Source organism: Dipodomys merriami, unplaced genomic scaffold, assembly GCF_024711535.1.
Source record: "Dipodomys merriami isolate MVZ:Mamm:240054 unplaced genomic scaffold, mDipMer1.0.p SCAF_11, whole genome shotgun sequence".
In the NCBI taxonomy this organism is placed as follows: domain Eukaryota; kingdom Metazoa; phylum Chordata; class Mammalia; order Rodentia; family Heteromyidae; genus Dipodomys; species Dipodomys merriami.
Genome location: NW_027202382.1, coordinates 20558436 through 20574909, shown reverse-complemented (window position 1 = coordinate 20574909; position 16474 = coordinate 20558436). Strand labels below are relative to the sequence as shown.

Genomic DNA, 16474 nt, shown 5'->3' with positions numbered 1-16474 from the left:
TGATCAAGTCACTTTGTCGAATCAAGTACTGGATGCTTGTCTGAGCACCAAGTAGAGATGAGAGAACCAAAGAATGTACCTATCATGAGGGTTGCAAATGGAGTCTATGGACTGATAGTAACTATACCTGGGTGGCCCTCTGACATGTCTGAGATAGACCTTGGGAAAAACTTCCCAGGCCTCATGAACGAAAATTTTAAACATTAAGTGATTATATTTTCTTCAATAATGACATTCATTGTCTATCTTAGAACTTTTAGAAGCCATTTGAACTTTGCTTTTAATTTGGAAAACTAATTCATTGCATTTCCACTCTTCATTGAAGTTTAACTTTTCCAACAATAGATTATAAAGTTAGTATTCAGGCACTTTTTTTTGGTCTTGCTGTCCATTTTGTGTAAAAGGAATATGCTCCAGAGTTTTTTATTTTTCTGCAATTATGGTCATTCCATTTTTTTAGAGTTCTCCTTCTTACCTCATTGAATGTTTCAGGAAGCATTTAATCTTCTTAACTACATTCTCTTGAATTAGTTTAGAGTTTGATCAGAGATGAAAATATGTATAATGAAACCATACTTGGTGCTGTATTTGGGGGTCCTGGTGGCTTACTTACTTTGTGTTTAATTCTAGTTTTTAGCAACTTTGAAGACAAGAGTATAAAGGCTGAAGTAGAATGACAATAGTACAAGTGACAGTGGCTTCTGGCATAAAAAACATTGAAGACTGAGAGGAGAGGGAAAACCTGAATTTTCAAAATAAGATGCTTGGATTTGATTTTTTACTTCCCACCCCAAAAAAGGTACAACTTTCTTTGCATTTCTTTCATCAAAAGAATGTTCCATTTTAAGTACATATTACAGAAAAATAGTTGGAACAGACTACTCATGAAGCTTTGAAAATGTTTAATGAAAATATAGTGTTGCTTGCCTTATTTGGAAATGATTCTTGGATGGCTATTGTATACAGGCATTTTATAAACTCAGTGCTCCTATGAAGAGCTTCTTGACAGAAGAGGAAATCAAGGTTCAGAGCAAAATAAACAAAATAAACTAATTAAATAAATAAAGTTAAAATAAACAAAAGGCCTTGACCAAGGTCATGTGTTTATTGATTATAAAACCGAAGCTAACATTTTTCTCAATACCCCTTGATGGACATTGGAGTTCAGTTATTTGTTAACTGATTCATAGGCAGAATCTCACAATTCAGTGCCTAAATTTCCTCACTCATGAAAAATGTAAGGTCTGAATTAGGAACTGAATAATCTAAGAATGTCTTTTGTGGCTTTAACAGTCTATCAAGCATAGTGCATGTGAGCATGGGTATTACGAATTGGTTGCTTATTAGCCAATCGAGATATTGAATTAATACCTCCCTATTGGTTGGTCTAAGATAAAGAGGGAAGGGCAAAACTTAAAAAAAAAAAAGGACTGGGATGAGACCTCTATAAAAACCATGTGTTCCCAGAGACCCGTCCATGTAGCAGCTACCACTTCACTGACAGCTTCTAATACCTAAGAGGACTCTGCTCCCTCAGACTGTAAGTAAAGAAAGTTCCTTTGGAAGCCTAGGCAGCTCCAGTGAACGTGAGGGTAATGATAGGGTTAAGCCTGGACAAGAGAAGGTTTGTTTGCCTTTGTTTTTAGGGAAATCTTGGTGTCTAGTAAGCAGAACTACTCATTCACACCTTTCTTGAAGGTGAAAAAATACTCTGGCTTGATTGCCACTTCCTGTTTACCTGTGTGAAACAGTTCCAAGTCTTTATTCTAAGAAAAATAACGTGTGTGTGTGTGTGTGTGTGTGTGTGTGTGTGTGTGTGTGTGTGTGTGTGTGTGTGTGTGTGTGTGTGTGTGTGTGTGTGTGTGTGTGTTTTCAATTTTATCTTGGTTTGGTTTTGTTTTAGTTTTTGAGACAGGGTCTCATTTTGTATCCCAAGTTGGCCTTGAACTTGCTAAATAGACCAGGCTGGCCTCGAATTGGTCCTCCTTCCTCAGCATTCTGGCTGCTAGGATTACATATACTGTCCAAATAACTTAATCATAACTTAGAAAAGACATTGGATATTATCTTTCTGGGTCTCAGTTTACTCATGCCTAAAGTAGTAGACTCTAAGGTCACTTATAATTCTATCTTTACTATTCATATAACATTGTCCTAATTTGTGTATGTAGATTACCTCTCATATATACAGATATATATATATATATCACATGTGTATATCTATCTATCTATCTATCTATCTATCTATCTATCTATCTATCTATCTATCTATCTATCTGTATCTATAGACAGATATGTGCTCAGTAAGAAATCTAGAATGAATGAAGTGAAATGTGAGGGTTTCCTCATCTTATCTTATACCCCAGAAGTAAACCAAGACTGATTACGGATGGCCTATGTAGATGTTCAAACAGTATACAAGTATATCTTTTTTATTTCTTAGTTAAAAACAGGGTGATTGATTGTATGCATTGCATAGGTCTCTAAAACTTTTTTCCTTTTTTTCATTTAATAATATAATGTGAACAACTTCTCAATACACTTTAAAAATAGTTGACTAGAGACTTTAGTGATTACAGATTTAGGGAAGTAAAACTCAGGCCAATCAATTTCCTTTCCAGGCTGGCCTCCTTTCTCCAAGTGGTGAACATTGGCCTATGACCCTGTTTTATGATTAACAGAGGGACAGTATTTGTGCTGATGTGGTACAGACCTTTAGTCCCTCTGTAAAATTTAACTTACTGCAAACAGAATGCATTTGACTTTTCTCTGTTATTCTGAGTCAGCATACCCAGATAAAGAAAACAGATCAGTAATAGAAACATTGAAATCTTTAGGTGAGTTTTTTTTTTAACAAATTGGAAAAAAAAATTGGAAAAAACAAAATTGGAAAACAAATTGGAAAAAAATTTGCATTTGGGGTCTTTGTTGCCATTGTTATTTTCATTTGTTTTTATTAGCATATGTTAATTATACAAAGGGATTTATTATGATTTTTTCCATGCACATATAATAACTACATTTTGTATTTCATAAGACATCTTCATGCCTCTCGTGCAAATTCAACAAGTACATTTTGAGTTGCTCTGGTGTTCAGGACGTTCACAGGTTACATGTGAGTTACTTATTCATAAGACAACCAGAGTAAATATTGTCACCATCTGGTTCATGGTACACTAAGATGCAGCAAAGTTACTTGACTTGCCCATGGTTACACTTATGGGAGGAAGAGCTGGTCTTTGAACACAGGTTGGTCTGACTTAATAACAATAAATCTCTATGTAGATGCAATAGATGTTACAAATTGTTCATGTCTGTGTTACAATGACTCACAGCTTGAGGGGCTTTCTGGTCAATTTCTTTCACTAACCCCACGCTTTCCCTTGAATAGAAAGCATCACCATCACCCCTTATCCCAACTGTGGACCTTATTACTATCAGTTCTTGAGCAGATAATTTATTTTATTTTATTATTATTTTTTGGGGGGTCCGGTCGTGGGGCCTGAACTCTGGGCCTGAGCACTGTCCCTCAGTTCTCCAGCTCAAGGCTAGCGCTTTACCACTTGAGCCACAGCGCCAATTCCGGCTTTTTTTCCTTGTGTTTATATGGTGCTGAGGAATCGAACCCAGGGCCTCATGCATGAAGGGCAAGTGCTCTACCACTGAGCCACCTTCCCAGCCCTTGGTCAGACAATTTAAACTCTCTTATTTTCTCTTCTAGTCAGTTAAATGAGAGGACAAAAGTATTTAACTATTTTCTAAGATTATTGTAAGGAATAAATTACATGGTGCATGTCAAATAGATAGAAACCTTGGAAATAGCTATTTTTTCCTTTGCTTAGTCGAGGAAACTTAAAAAAAAATCATTTTGACCTTTGTGCAAATGGATGTACTGAGAGGGAAAATTTGTACTTTGGTTTGAAGTCAATACTCTCAAATTGGATTTTGTCTGGTTGAAAACAGGAGGTCCACGCCCCAAGCTAAAGATCTCTGACTATAATAACAAGTTAATTTATAAACAGGGCAAATCCCATCTGCCAGTGTCTGGGATATAACAGAGCCTTGAAAGATCATCTTCTCTAGAAACTGATTCTTACTAGTTTTTCTTTGTCCTCCTGTGAAAGCATTATGGTTCCATTCCTTTGGCTAAAACATAATCTCCTCTTGAAGTAGAGAGTAGCAAGTACAAGGTCATCAGTTTTACCTTCTTGAGAATTATTCAGTAGACATTGACTCTTTCTATCAAGGGCCAGGTATTAGAAGCCTGCCCTGAAGATATGCAGAAAATGTGAACAAGTGGGTTTGTCATAAAAGACAGGACTAAGTGGGTATCACTGTCTCATGCCGGTTTGGAATCTTGAGCCGCAGTCTCTCCTTGCTAAAGCAGCAAAGCTTAAAGTCACTGCAACCGAGATTATCATACAGTGTTAGCAGCCTCTATCGCCAGAAGAACCTCCAGGCTCTGAAGCATTTAGTAAAAATCTTCCCTGGTCTTAATCAACAAATCTCACTCCGAGGGTTGAGTGAAGGAGGCTTGTGCCTCAGTCTCTCTAGCCTAAAGTAAAAGGCGTTAACTTCAAGGCCATGTGTGGGTTTCTACACTCAAACTGTTTCCTGGAAAAATAATCTGCTGGAAGTGCAGGCTAGAACCAAGTGGGGGATAGTTAGGAGGCTAGAGGCCTCACTGTCCTGTTCTTTAGCCAGTCAGGGCATCCCTTGACAACAAAAATCCACAGAACAGAGAGCTGGTCCATCATTGAAGTTGTCTTTCTTTGTTAGATTTTAGTGGTCTTAGTGATCTTAGTGATCTCCAAAATGTCCTCGAAAGCATTCTATTTAGAATCACCATGAACACTGGTCATCTGGCCTTTATCCATGGTGACTACTTGCAGCTACTCAAGTGAAGTAAAACAACAAACTTATTTGTTGATCCATCTATGAAAATGAGCCAGAAGCATCACGGTCACCAATTTTCCATGAATGACCCTCGTGCATTCTTTTCCAGACCTGTCACCATGGCTCACCGATTTCCAGCCCTCACCCCAGACCAGAAGAAGGAGCTCTCAGAAATTGCTCAGCGCATTGTTGCTAATGGAAAGGGCATCTTGGCTGCCGATGAATCTGTAGGTGAGTGTGGGAAACAGGTCATACAACAGCGTTCTCTCATTTTCTGATAAGCATTCTTCCTCTTGGAGGAAGTAAAGATTCACGTACACATGAGTGGAAACAAGACTCAATGAGTCCCATATGTCTAGCAGACAGAGTTAAGAAAACCATAGGGGAAGAGACTCCAAGGAGAGAGAGGTCATTTGAATTCAGTCAGTAGGAAGGCCAGGAACTCAAACCTGGATGAAGTCAATGAGAATTTAGTTTAAAGACCAATCAAGGAGTTCAGGGAACGTCTATATCCTGAAGTGGGGCAGAATATGACTGCGGGAATCCCATGCTGGCACAGGCAGTGCTGTGGCAAGTTTGCACAGACCGTCCTGAAATGATACATACTAGAGTCAAGAGCCTGCATCCTTCCTTCCACTGCATGTTCATCCAGTGAGACTGAGAACTAGATCAGGGGAGGGCTGGGGCCTGAGGGGCTTCCATATGCATCTGGATCCAATGGTAGCTTCTGTCCTGGTCCCTATATGTGCAGCAGTACATTTCCAATTCATCATGACAGGTTTGTACCCTGAGAAAAAAAAAAAAAGTCAGAAGCTATGAACATTTAAATTAAAAAAGAGAGTCTTGCTTTCCATCCTGGTGAGAATAGGGACTAAGGTCACAGGAAAGTCCTGGCTTATTTCTTAACGCTGCCTTTACCACCCCAACTCTCCCAACTCTTATCCTTTAGGCACCATGGGAAACCGGCTGCAGAGGATCAAGGTAGAAAACACGGAAGAGAACCGCCGGCAGTTCCGAGAAATCCTCTTCACTGTGGACAATTCCATCAACAAGAGCATTGGGGGCGTGATTCTCTTCCACGAGACCCTCTACCAGAAGGACAGCCAGGGGAAGCTGTTCAGAAACATCCTGAAGGAGAAGGGAATTGTTGTGGGCATCAAGGTGAAATTTTTCACCCATACTTCACCCTGGCTTCCTCCCAGGCACAGGCCAGAATGGTGGCCAGGATAGGGCCCACACCCAAGGTTCTTAGTGTCTAATTTCTCACTCTTTTCCATCCTCATCTTTCCATGGAGAACCAGATTATCTCTTAGACTTTCCTTCCAATGTGTTCATCTTTCTTGTTTTTTTTTTGTATGTGTTCATCTTTCATTCAGGTTTTCTACAAAATACTTCATCTTTTTACATCTGTACCTCTTATTAAAATAGGAGTATTTGTATCTTCCTTATGAAGTTCTTACAATAGTGAATTATGTTTTCAAAATAGTTCCTATCACATAACTGTTCACTTAAGAGCAGCTCCTTTTAGTAGAAGCATTTGCTCTTCTTTTAACTACGTCTTCTGTTTCTCTATGAACTTCTCTGGTGAAAACCAGTGCTGACATAATTTACAATTCCAAACACTCATTCCATCTTCAGCACAACCTGTGGAAGTAGACTTGGTTATTATCTTTATTTTAGAGAGAAGTAAAAACAGAACCTCATGGCATAATATAACTTTGTACACAGTCAAGACTATCCAACTCTTCAGTTCAAGGTCTTCTGCTGTTTTGAGAGTAGAGGCTGGACCCTTATTTTCTTTACTTCCCTCTTGTCAGACCACAATGCCTGGCAGGAGTGAGTATGCAGAAAATGCCAGAATTGACATTCCTACACTGCTCCTTCCAGGAAACATTCATTCTGTTGTGCACTGAACTGCAACCCTCAGTGATCACCAATTCACTCCTTGGTTTGTGAAAGCAAGGGGGTCACCCGGAGCCCTCCTTGTGTTTTACTGATACATGAACTCTACTAATTTCTTGTTAATTATTTGTACCCACAGTTAGACCAAGGAGGCGCTCCCCTTGCAGGAACAAATAAAGAAACTACCATTCAAGGTAAGGATATTGCCTACTCTTATGAGTCACCCCCATATGTTTAGAAATGAAAGCTAATAAAAAAAGGGGGGGGACAAGTTTTTAAAAATACAAAGATTGCAGTGTTTTTAGAGCCACTCACAACTAGTTTTCAGTCCCAGCATCTCGATAGAATGATAATGTGACATTGAGCCACTCACCTTAAAATAGGATAACAATATCTACTTTGCAGAATTGTTGTAGGACTATACACAATGTACATAAAGTGTGTATCACAGTACCTCTCAGAGAAGAAACTCTGTACTGGGAACAATTTTAAAAGAACAATCCAGCAGCAGTAGAGAGGAAGGCCTACCAAGTTTTGGGCTCAAACATTTGAAATTGAATCCTCATTCCATTACATGCCAAATAATTTTGCAAAGTAATTTATTAACAGGTAGACCAATATTATCCCTAACATTGGTTTAGCTAAGCAGAATTTGAATTCTAGTGGTCACTCATTAGCTGAAAAAACTTCATGGTAAATTCCCTTAATCACTGTGTACCTCATTTTCCTCATCTGTAAATGAGTTTATTATGAATTCCCTCTATCCTACATATTGAGTATCCATTATGTACATCAAAGCCATAATTATTAAGTTTTGGGCCCAGTATTATGCTTGACACTTACATGCTTAGATGTTGTTAATTCTCAAGGTTTGGGATTGAAAGTTAAGAGAGAACTTCACTTCTTCATAGGCCCCTCATGAACCAGATATTGGAGTATAAGGACATTTTTCTGCCTTTTGTGATTTGCAGGACTTGATGGTCTCTCAGAACGCTGTGCTCAGTACAAGAAAGAGGGTGTTGACTTTGGAAAGTGGCGTGCTGTGTTGAGGATAGATGATCAGTGCCCCTCCAGCCTTGCTATCCAGGAAAATGCCAATGCCTTGGCACGTTATGCCAGCATCTGTCAGCAGGTATGGGAATCTGCTTTTCCCTTGGGCAAACAAACAGCAGACTGAAGCTTTCTTTAGAACTTTTCAATTTTACCATAACCTCTCAAATCTCATCTCTTCCCTCACTAGTATATTCTGGTGCCAGTTTTGTTCTATCACTTTTGCTATAATCAAGTATACAGGGAAACATTTGGTTACACAAGCCAATTAGAGACTCACTAAGTGGTGGGTGCAAAACCAATGCCATCAACTGCTTCCCTCTGTCCAAATCCTTAAGTCAAGTCTTAAAGATGATCAGGCTTTTGCTTGCTTGAATACCTTCCATAATGTCCAGAGCTAGAAGATAATATTTCTGACCTAGTCCCAATCCACATAATTACCTGGAGCATGAAGGTTTGATACCAAAGTTTCCAACCAAGTATTTCTGGGTCCAAGTTAAGCTTGGTTTGTTTCTGTGGATACTATGTTGCAGTTACTGGAGTTTAAATCACCTGGAAATTTCCAGTTAGAACTGTACATTCTGCTTAAATTCCTTAACTAACTCACACTGTCCTAAAAAGTTGCCATTAAGGTTCTGAGGTAGCTAGAATAGTTTCTAAAGTCCAGAAATGAAAGGGTTCTATTTTTATCCTGTTCCTGAAGCCTTTCCCTTATCCTTACTGTCCTTACTGTCCTTCCTGGGCTAAGCCACAAATCTCACTAGACACTTTACCAATTTCTTTTTACCACCTTCAACTCCATAAGGGCTTCATTTTACACCAACTACATCTGTTGACTCTGCTCCAAAGGAAGGGATCACATTTACCATGGATTCACTTATCTTCCTTCCTTCCATTTTCTCTTTAAGAATGGGCTGGTGCCTATTGTTGAGCCAGAGGTACTTCCTGATGGGAGCCACGACTTGGAACACTGCCAGTATGTCACTGAGAAGGTACTTGGTCTTATGTATAAAGGCACAAATTCCAGTTGAAAAAAAATCTTGTCTTAAGAATCAGCTGTTACTCAGAATATAAAGAATGTCATATTTGAAATACCCTTTAGCTCAGAATTGTTACATAGTATGGAGCTTGTAGAGAGGCACTCATCAATTCTCCTTTTGGGCATATAGTATGCGGCTGTTATGAAAAAGAATTTGCAATATAAAGGCTTAGGTTGGAGAATCTGTTTTCCCACAGTGGGACCTAGAGAGTCATATTATCTCCTTTGGACCTCAGCTTTATTATGCATATGCTGAGAATTTTTTAAATAAGACATGAGCTCACTTGAGAAAATGTAACTAGAACTTACATTGTTCACATTTAACTTTCTAGTCACAGTGGTTTGGAGAGTGCTTTTCCTCAGGCACTGTGAGAAAACATAATGCCACCAGAGTTTAATTACTGCACTTGCAAAATTATGTAGCTGAAATGGGATAGGAAAGCACTGTAGTCTCTAAAATGTATGTTCTTTTAATGACCTTTCAGCTTCTATGACAGTGAAAAGTAGATGTCACCAACTAGCTAAATAAGTCACATTAGAGGGTACACTGATTAAAGGAAGAATCTCTAGGGGAAGCTAGAGTGGAGGTAGTGGGGAGAGGTAAGCTTGTGTTTAATAGCTATAGTACTGACTAGGAGAGACATAAAGGCTGGTTCAGAAGCTTTATACACACACACACACACAGAGGAGAGAAGATGAAGGGAGGGGTTAAGGGATTATAATAAAGGGGTTGAGCTTGTTCAAAGTACACTGTATGTATCTATGGATTCTCTACAAGAAAACCCTCATTTACTATTAATGTAAAACAATGAGATTCATAAACCAAAAAGCTGTGGTCACACAATACATTGGAATTCCTTCAGTTTGCATTCTTGTGGTTTAGAAGTACCACCATCTAAAACATCTGGTACTGATGCTGAATACACTGATTTGGATCACTTGTCCTTCAGGTTCTGGCTGCCGTCTACAAGGCCCTGAATGACCATCATGTTTACCTAGAAGGCACCCTGCTAAAGCCCAACATGGTGACTGCTGGTCATGCCTGCACCAAGAAATATACACCACAGCAAGTGGCCATGGCCACCGTCACAGCTCTCCACCGCACTGTTCCTGCGGCTGTTCCTGGTAAGACCTTGCTTCTCTAACTCTAGGTCTCAGTTCTCATCCTTTGAAAGCCCCACAAGTATTTGTGTTTGTATGGAGTCTGCTTCTGTGCTTGAAACAAGATACCAGCCATATCAACAAGCGTCCAGCACTCCTACTCCACAATGACAAATATCCTGAGGCTCACACTCATTTATATCTCCTCAACATTTCACCCCACCCTCCCTTATTTATTAAAGCCCTCTCTCCTTAACTTGCCTAACTTCAGCAAAGGCAAACTGACTTCTATGATGCAGTCCCATGCAAACCAAGTACAGAGAAGTGAAACCTACATTTCTTTCAGGCTCAGTGTTTGCTTTCTCAGGCACTCAGGCAGGATACATAAGGTGGGACTAAAACAGTGGAATGGCCTTTCTCCTTCCAGGCATCTGCTTTTTGTCTGGTGGCATGAGTGAAGAGGATGCTACCCTCAACCTTAATGCTATCAACCTGTGCCCTCTGCCCAAGCCCTGGAAACTAAGTTTCTCTTATGGACGGGCCCTGCAGGCCAGTGCACTGGATGCCTGGCATGGCAAGGCTGCAAACAAGAAGGCAACACAGGATGCTTTTATGAAACGAGCTGTGGTAAGATGCTCCTCCCTCTTATTTATGTGGTCAAGTTGTTATGTGGGCCTGACATTCTTGCATAGAGAAGCATTGGTTTCTTTAGGTAAGGAACGTTTTTACAGATAGTGTCTACTGGACATTTTAAAATTTGTCATGAGAGATCTGTAGGAAGACTGGAGCTACAAAGAGTTTTGAATTATCCATCATGCTAAGCAAGTTGATAACAGCAGTTGGAAAATTTCAGCAGGGGTGATTCAGAAGGAAGAAAAGGACCAAGGGATGAACATGGAATGCCTTATACCAAGAAAAGGTGAACATGAAAATCAGCAATTAATAATTGGATGAACCAAAGATCCTGGGAAGAAATAGAAATGAGTTACAATAGTAATATGACAGGATGAGAAAAGGCCTTTGGATTGGTGTTTAGGAGCACATCAGTGATCCTCAACAAACCAGTTTTTAAAAGGAGAGAGAAGAGAAGGTTCCTGTTTAAGAATTTTGTCAGAAAAGGATTCCTAAAGATGATCAGGATAAATGAGCACCAAAAATGGATTATTCAACTAGAAACCATTATTTTTAAAATAATTTCTGTGAGCCAAACAAACGACTAAGGGAAACAAGTCAGACACAGCCATTTCTTTCAAGAAGCTGGGAATTTTAATAAAACAGGAAAGAGCTTGGCATGATTAAATTACAACAAAAAGGAGCCTAAGGAGAGAATAAAGATTAGGGGACAGATATTCTTGAAGACAGAAATCTTGAGGATATGGGTGTACATGATACTAAATATTCTGTATGGAGGACATGGTTGGTTGTAGACAAAGGTGAGCAAAAGACAGCAAAGAAGAAAGAAAATGGGGCATAATTGTAATAGGTTTGGTAGAAATGAAGAGATAAAGCAGTTGATCACCGATTACTCCTTCTGAGAATGATAAAAAAAAAATGAAGATTTCAATCCTGACAGTGGAGAAGGCAAAAATAGTTGTTGAAGGAAATCATCTAGAAAATTGACCAGACATTATGGCCAGACATAGCCAAGTATCAAGTAAGGGGCAGCTGAAAGGAGAATGGATTTGTGGTCCATTAGCTTAGTTCCTTCCTGAATTTTCCCCACAACTCTCTTAAAACCTTAAGAGAGATTCAGATTCCGATTCAAATGGGCATCATTCAGGTGAGTACAGTGTTTACAGGAGGGAGAAGAGTGGTGAATTTTAGTGATAGCTTCCTCTGGCTCATTGATTGTAGAGGAGTACCAGCACAGGATCCAAATTAACCGAAAGTTTGGAGATAAGGCTTTAAAGCAAAGGAATCCAAAGGAGGATGGAAAGCCATTTCTGGTACATTAGAAAAGTGTAAGCCATTTAGAGATTAGCACTTTTCTTTGGTGATAGGACACGGGACATGTATGTGGTGGCAAGTGGCCGACACACAACATGGAATAATAATTCTCAGTGCAGATTGGAAGGGCCATCCACAGAGAGAAAGAAAGTAGGATTTCTTACCTAAGACAGTGGTGCTCAAGCTTGAGTATGTCCCCTGATCACCTCAGTGTTTGTGAAAATGCATGTTGCACAGTCTCTCCCACTGATTTCTTACTCAGTCTGGGGTGAGGCCACAGATTGTTCATTTCTAATAAGTTCCTAAGCAATGCTTATAGTTCATGAAAGACTCTTTGAGAACTACTGATGGAAGATGTTAACGTCATGGAGCATCTTGGAGAGAATAGACAAAAGCAACAATGAACTAGAAGAAATGGTACCACTGAGTGGCATTTGGCTAGCACTATAAAATTTCCATAAATTTACCATTCCTAAGAATGTAGGTGGGGAATAAAATGAGACTATGTAACAGCTACATAAAAATTACATCTTCTTGTGGACAGATAGAACATGGAAAAATTTTTAAATAAGTATTTTCTTAGAATAGCGTTCAATACTGTATGAGTGGGAAATTTCTCAGCTTTAACTTCTAGTCATTTTGCAATATGGTTTGGACTAAAAAGAGTTTTTTCCCAGTAACTGACACAAACATCAGGCTTGCCAAAGAAATGATAGAAAAGTGCAGATTAAAAAGTAGAGATAACATATTCTGGAAGGAAGGGGTGCCTGCAGTCTGATCATGGAGGAGAGAGAAAAATGAAAGTGTAGGTGGTTTCAAATGAGAACTAGAGAGGTTCAAGTCTGGTCTGTTTTCCTTAACTCCCTGTCCTTTCTTGTGCTTGTTTTGTAGGCTAACTGCCAGGCAGCCCAAGGACAGTACGTCCACACAGGCTCTTCCGGTGCAGCTGCCACCCAGTCACTTTTCACTGCCTCTTATACTTACTAGGCCCTGATGTCCACCAGCTGGGTTCCAGCTCTTCTAGTGTCTTGGTGGGAGGCCAAAGGGAGTAACCCTTCAACCACCCCTGGCAAGTAGACAAAGATCAGACTTAACTGCAATAGAAACCTCAAATCAGTTACTGAAACATGAGTAGGTATGTCAAGCTTCTGACAAAATTTCACACAGTAGTTTCTTTACATTTCCAGTTCACCATGTTCCAAAGTATTCAACCAAGAAAAGACTAGACTTTATTAAGAAAATGATTTCTTTGTCCAAATAACAATTTTTGAGTAAAACATACAAAAGCCCATGGTGGAGAAGTGCATCTTATGAAAGTCATAGCTTGGTAGGTTATAGAAACAGTTGCAACTGACAAAGAAATAAAATGTTCTGTACAACAGCAGTGGGATTGGGGTTTCGTTTTTCCTTTTTTGTTAATGAACTTAGTGTATTTCATTATCTTTTACTCTACTGGCCATGATTGGCATTAAAGGCTGGGATTCTCAACTTTGAGTCTTCACTGGAAATAGCAGATTCTCAGGCCAAATCTTATCCCAATTAAATCAGAAACTCTAGATATGGGCTCCTTGGAACTACTAGACTTTTAAGAAATTCTCTTGGTGATTCTACTGAGCAGCCAAGTTTGGGAACACTAGTCTAATTTCAAGTTGGAGGGTATGAAGTCAGCTATCATGTACAATGGTTTGTTGAAACTTGTGGAGGTGGTAAGAGAGTACATGTGATGCTGATGCTTGGAGCATTCTTCTGTAAGTGCCCAGGTTTGGTGAAATAGAAGACTTTCCTCTATACAGTCAAGCATGCAACCTAGTTTTGCAACTAATAATGGTCATATTACTATAGTGTATAAACTTTCACTTTTCTTAAGCTATAGAAAAAGTATTACAGATAATCATAGTTACAAAAGGGAATTTAAAGATAACTTTGAACAATATAAAAAGAATGATTAAACTGATAGAACCTGGGAAAAAGTGAAAAAGTAGAGGAAAACAAAGGGAGTCAGGAATGTTACATAAACTTGACAGGTTAATAAAGGAAGAGCTAGAGCTATGGCTTAGCTGTAGAATGCCTGTCTAGAAAGTACAAGGCCGAGTTCAAATTCCAATACCAATAAAGTACTAAAGGAAATGGATATACATCATTAAAAATGAATATTGCAAGTTAGACTATAGATGAACTTGTCTTAAATACCAAAGATATATACTAAAAGATAAATAAATTAATACAAGTAAACAGAGGCAGCATAAGCATTTTAAAGGCATAAGATAGAACTAGGGTGAGGGTGTGGCTCAGGTGGTAGAGGAGCCCCTTGGCTAGCAAGAGCTTGGTCCTGAGTTTAAACCCCAGTACCATTAAAAAAAAAAAAAAGCAGAAGCGGTCTTCTGAGGAGAAAGATTGGGGAGGAAGGCACAAGAAAGATCATTCCTACTCATTATGCGCCTTCTATAGCATATGGATGCTTATTTTATATGCTTGCCATTCCTTTTCTAAAAACAATATTCATCTAAGCAATTTAAGAAAAGTCTACGTTATTTAGACAAGGACTTTCACTTTATATATGTCAAAACCAAGCTCAGAGCAGTTAAATTACTTGCCAAGAGTCACACTTGTAATGAAGAGCTCAGAGGATAGGATTCAGGTCTCTTTCTCTTATAATGGACACAGAGCCATGAGGAAAGGTGTGTGATGTAAGACCCTGGATTTGTAGATATCTTCCCTTAGGAAGACAATAAAATTGTCACTCAGCAAAATTACGGAGAAATGGAGTATGATAGTGGATTCCAACAATTTGCTGCCAGATTCCTTTGCTTAAAAAAATATATCTTCGAATTAATGATTTGCTTAATCTACTTTTTAACACTAATTTACTTCCAAAATTGTTTTATATGAAGCTGAGCACAGAGGGCTCACACCTATAATCCTAGCTACTCAGGTGTCTGAAATCCAGAGGATCTCAGTTTGGAGCCATCCCAAACATTAAAACCTATGAGACTCATTGCTAAAATAATCAGAAAAAAAGGCTGGGCTGGAAGCATGTCTCAAGTGCTAGAGCACTGGCAGGTCAAATTCTGGTACGAGATAGAAATCAGACATTAACTTAAGAGGAATTTGAATACTATCGAACTCTGTCATTTGAGCTCTAAAAAAACTTATTTGATTCCTTCCTTCCCCTCTTTTATCTGGTGTCTTCAAATCTTTATCACAAATCCCCGACTGTCCCCCGAAACTATGCCCAGTCCTCCTCTTTCCCTCACAAAACATGAATTTACTTATTTGCAAAATATGAGTCACTTCAGATGAATTCAATTTTCACCCTTCCTTAGTCAGACACTAGTAAATCTGACTTTTTTCTTAAATAAGAGGAAGGTCCCAAAATGCTAGGAACATCAATGCTAGAATTCATATTAGCTCATCCAATAATTTAATCAGCTCTCCTCCCACTGTTTTCTGTCTTCAACCTCTTGATTAGCTATCTTCCAAGACAAAAATGATCTCAATTTTATTTAATGTCAATCTACAGCCCTCTTTTTAAATTTAAATTTCATTTTGACAAATAATAATTGTGTGTATTTATCAGGCACAATGTTATACAACTTTCTTTATATCCAGACAAGTAATCTCATTTATTCCTTTGTCAGATCTGGAAAACAGTAAAAAGAATGAAAAACAAGTTCTTGACACTTTTCTCAACTAAGACATAGATTCAACAGTTGTATCCTCCCATTACTGTTATTTTAGAAATAATTTGTTTACTTGCAAAGGGCCTAATTTCATAATAAACAAACATTAACCAATTAAATTTTACAAAGGCATCACACTGAACGTAATTATCGTAAAATCTGTCTTGGCAGCTGATGCTCTCCTCTCCAGAAACTAACCCTCTGAGAAAGATCCCTTCTCATCCACATAAGCTGCTCTTATAAAAATCCTTTAATGATTTCCTGACAACCATATCCAAAAATCTTCAGCTCTTCCTTCCTGTCCTCTGCAACACTAGTCCAGGTCACTTTCCTGTTGTCTTCTCTTTCTCTTCAAATTAACACTATACTCATTCTATTTATAAGTGCTCCTCAAACCTGTCTGTACACATTCCCTTCACTTCAGCTGAATCACTATAATCTCTCAACTACTCTACTGTAAGGCTGCTGAGGTTCTTTACATCATACTTTTGAGACAATAATTTTGCATGGAAATTGTTTTTGCTTTTTTTGGTGGTACTGGGGTTTGAGCAGGCACTCTACTACTTTGAATCACACACCCCAGGACATTTTGTTCTGATTTTCTAAACAGGGTCTCACATTTAAGCCCAGAATGGCCCTGACTAAAATCTTCCTATGCAGATATCCCATGTAGCTGGATGACAAATGAATGGCATCATACCCTGCTTTTTATTGAATGAGGGTCTTAAGAACTTTTGTCCAGGTTAGCCTCAAACTATGAGCTTCTTGATTTCCATCTCCCAAGTAGCTAGGATTACAGGCATGACCACTGCACCAGGCTACACATACAATTTCTGAAGCATAATGCACACCTAAGAAA

General features: G+C 38.8%; 1 protein-coding gene across 2 annotated transcripts; it reads left to right on the top strand.

The window, feature by feature from the left end:
• Positions 1-1435: 1435 nt before the first annotated feature.
• Positions 1436-13319, top strand: Aldob (aldolase, fructose-bisphosphate B). 2 transcript variants are annotated; one of them, XM_070010873.1, is made up of 9 exons: positions 1436-1540; positions 5006-5127; positions 5846-6057; positions 6938-6992; positions 7770-7930; positions 8757-8840; positions 9838-10012; positions 10416-10615; positions 12827-13319. In XM_070010873.1, exons 2-9 carry the CDS (start codon positions 5016-5018, stop codon positions 12920-12922), a joined length of 1095 nt encoding a protein of 364 aa, XP_069866974.1. In that variant the 5' UTR covers positions 1436-1540; positions 5006-5015; the 3' UTR covers positions 12923-13319. The 2 variants fall into 2 exon arrangements, with proteins under 2 accessions (XP_069866974.1, XP_069866969.1); XM_070010868.1 differs by lacking the exon at positions 1436-1540 and adding an exon at positions 3167-3249.
• Positions 13320-16474: the final 3155 nt, after the last annotated feature.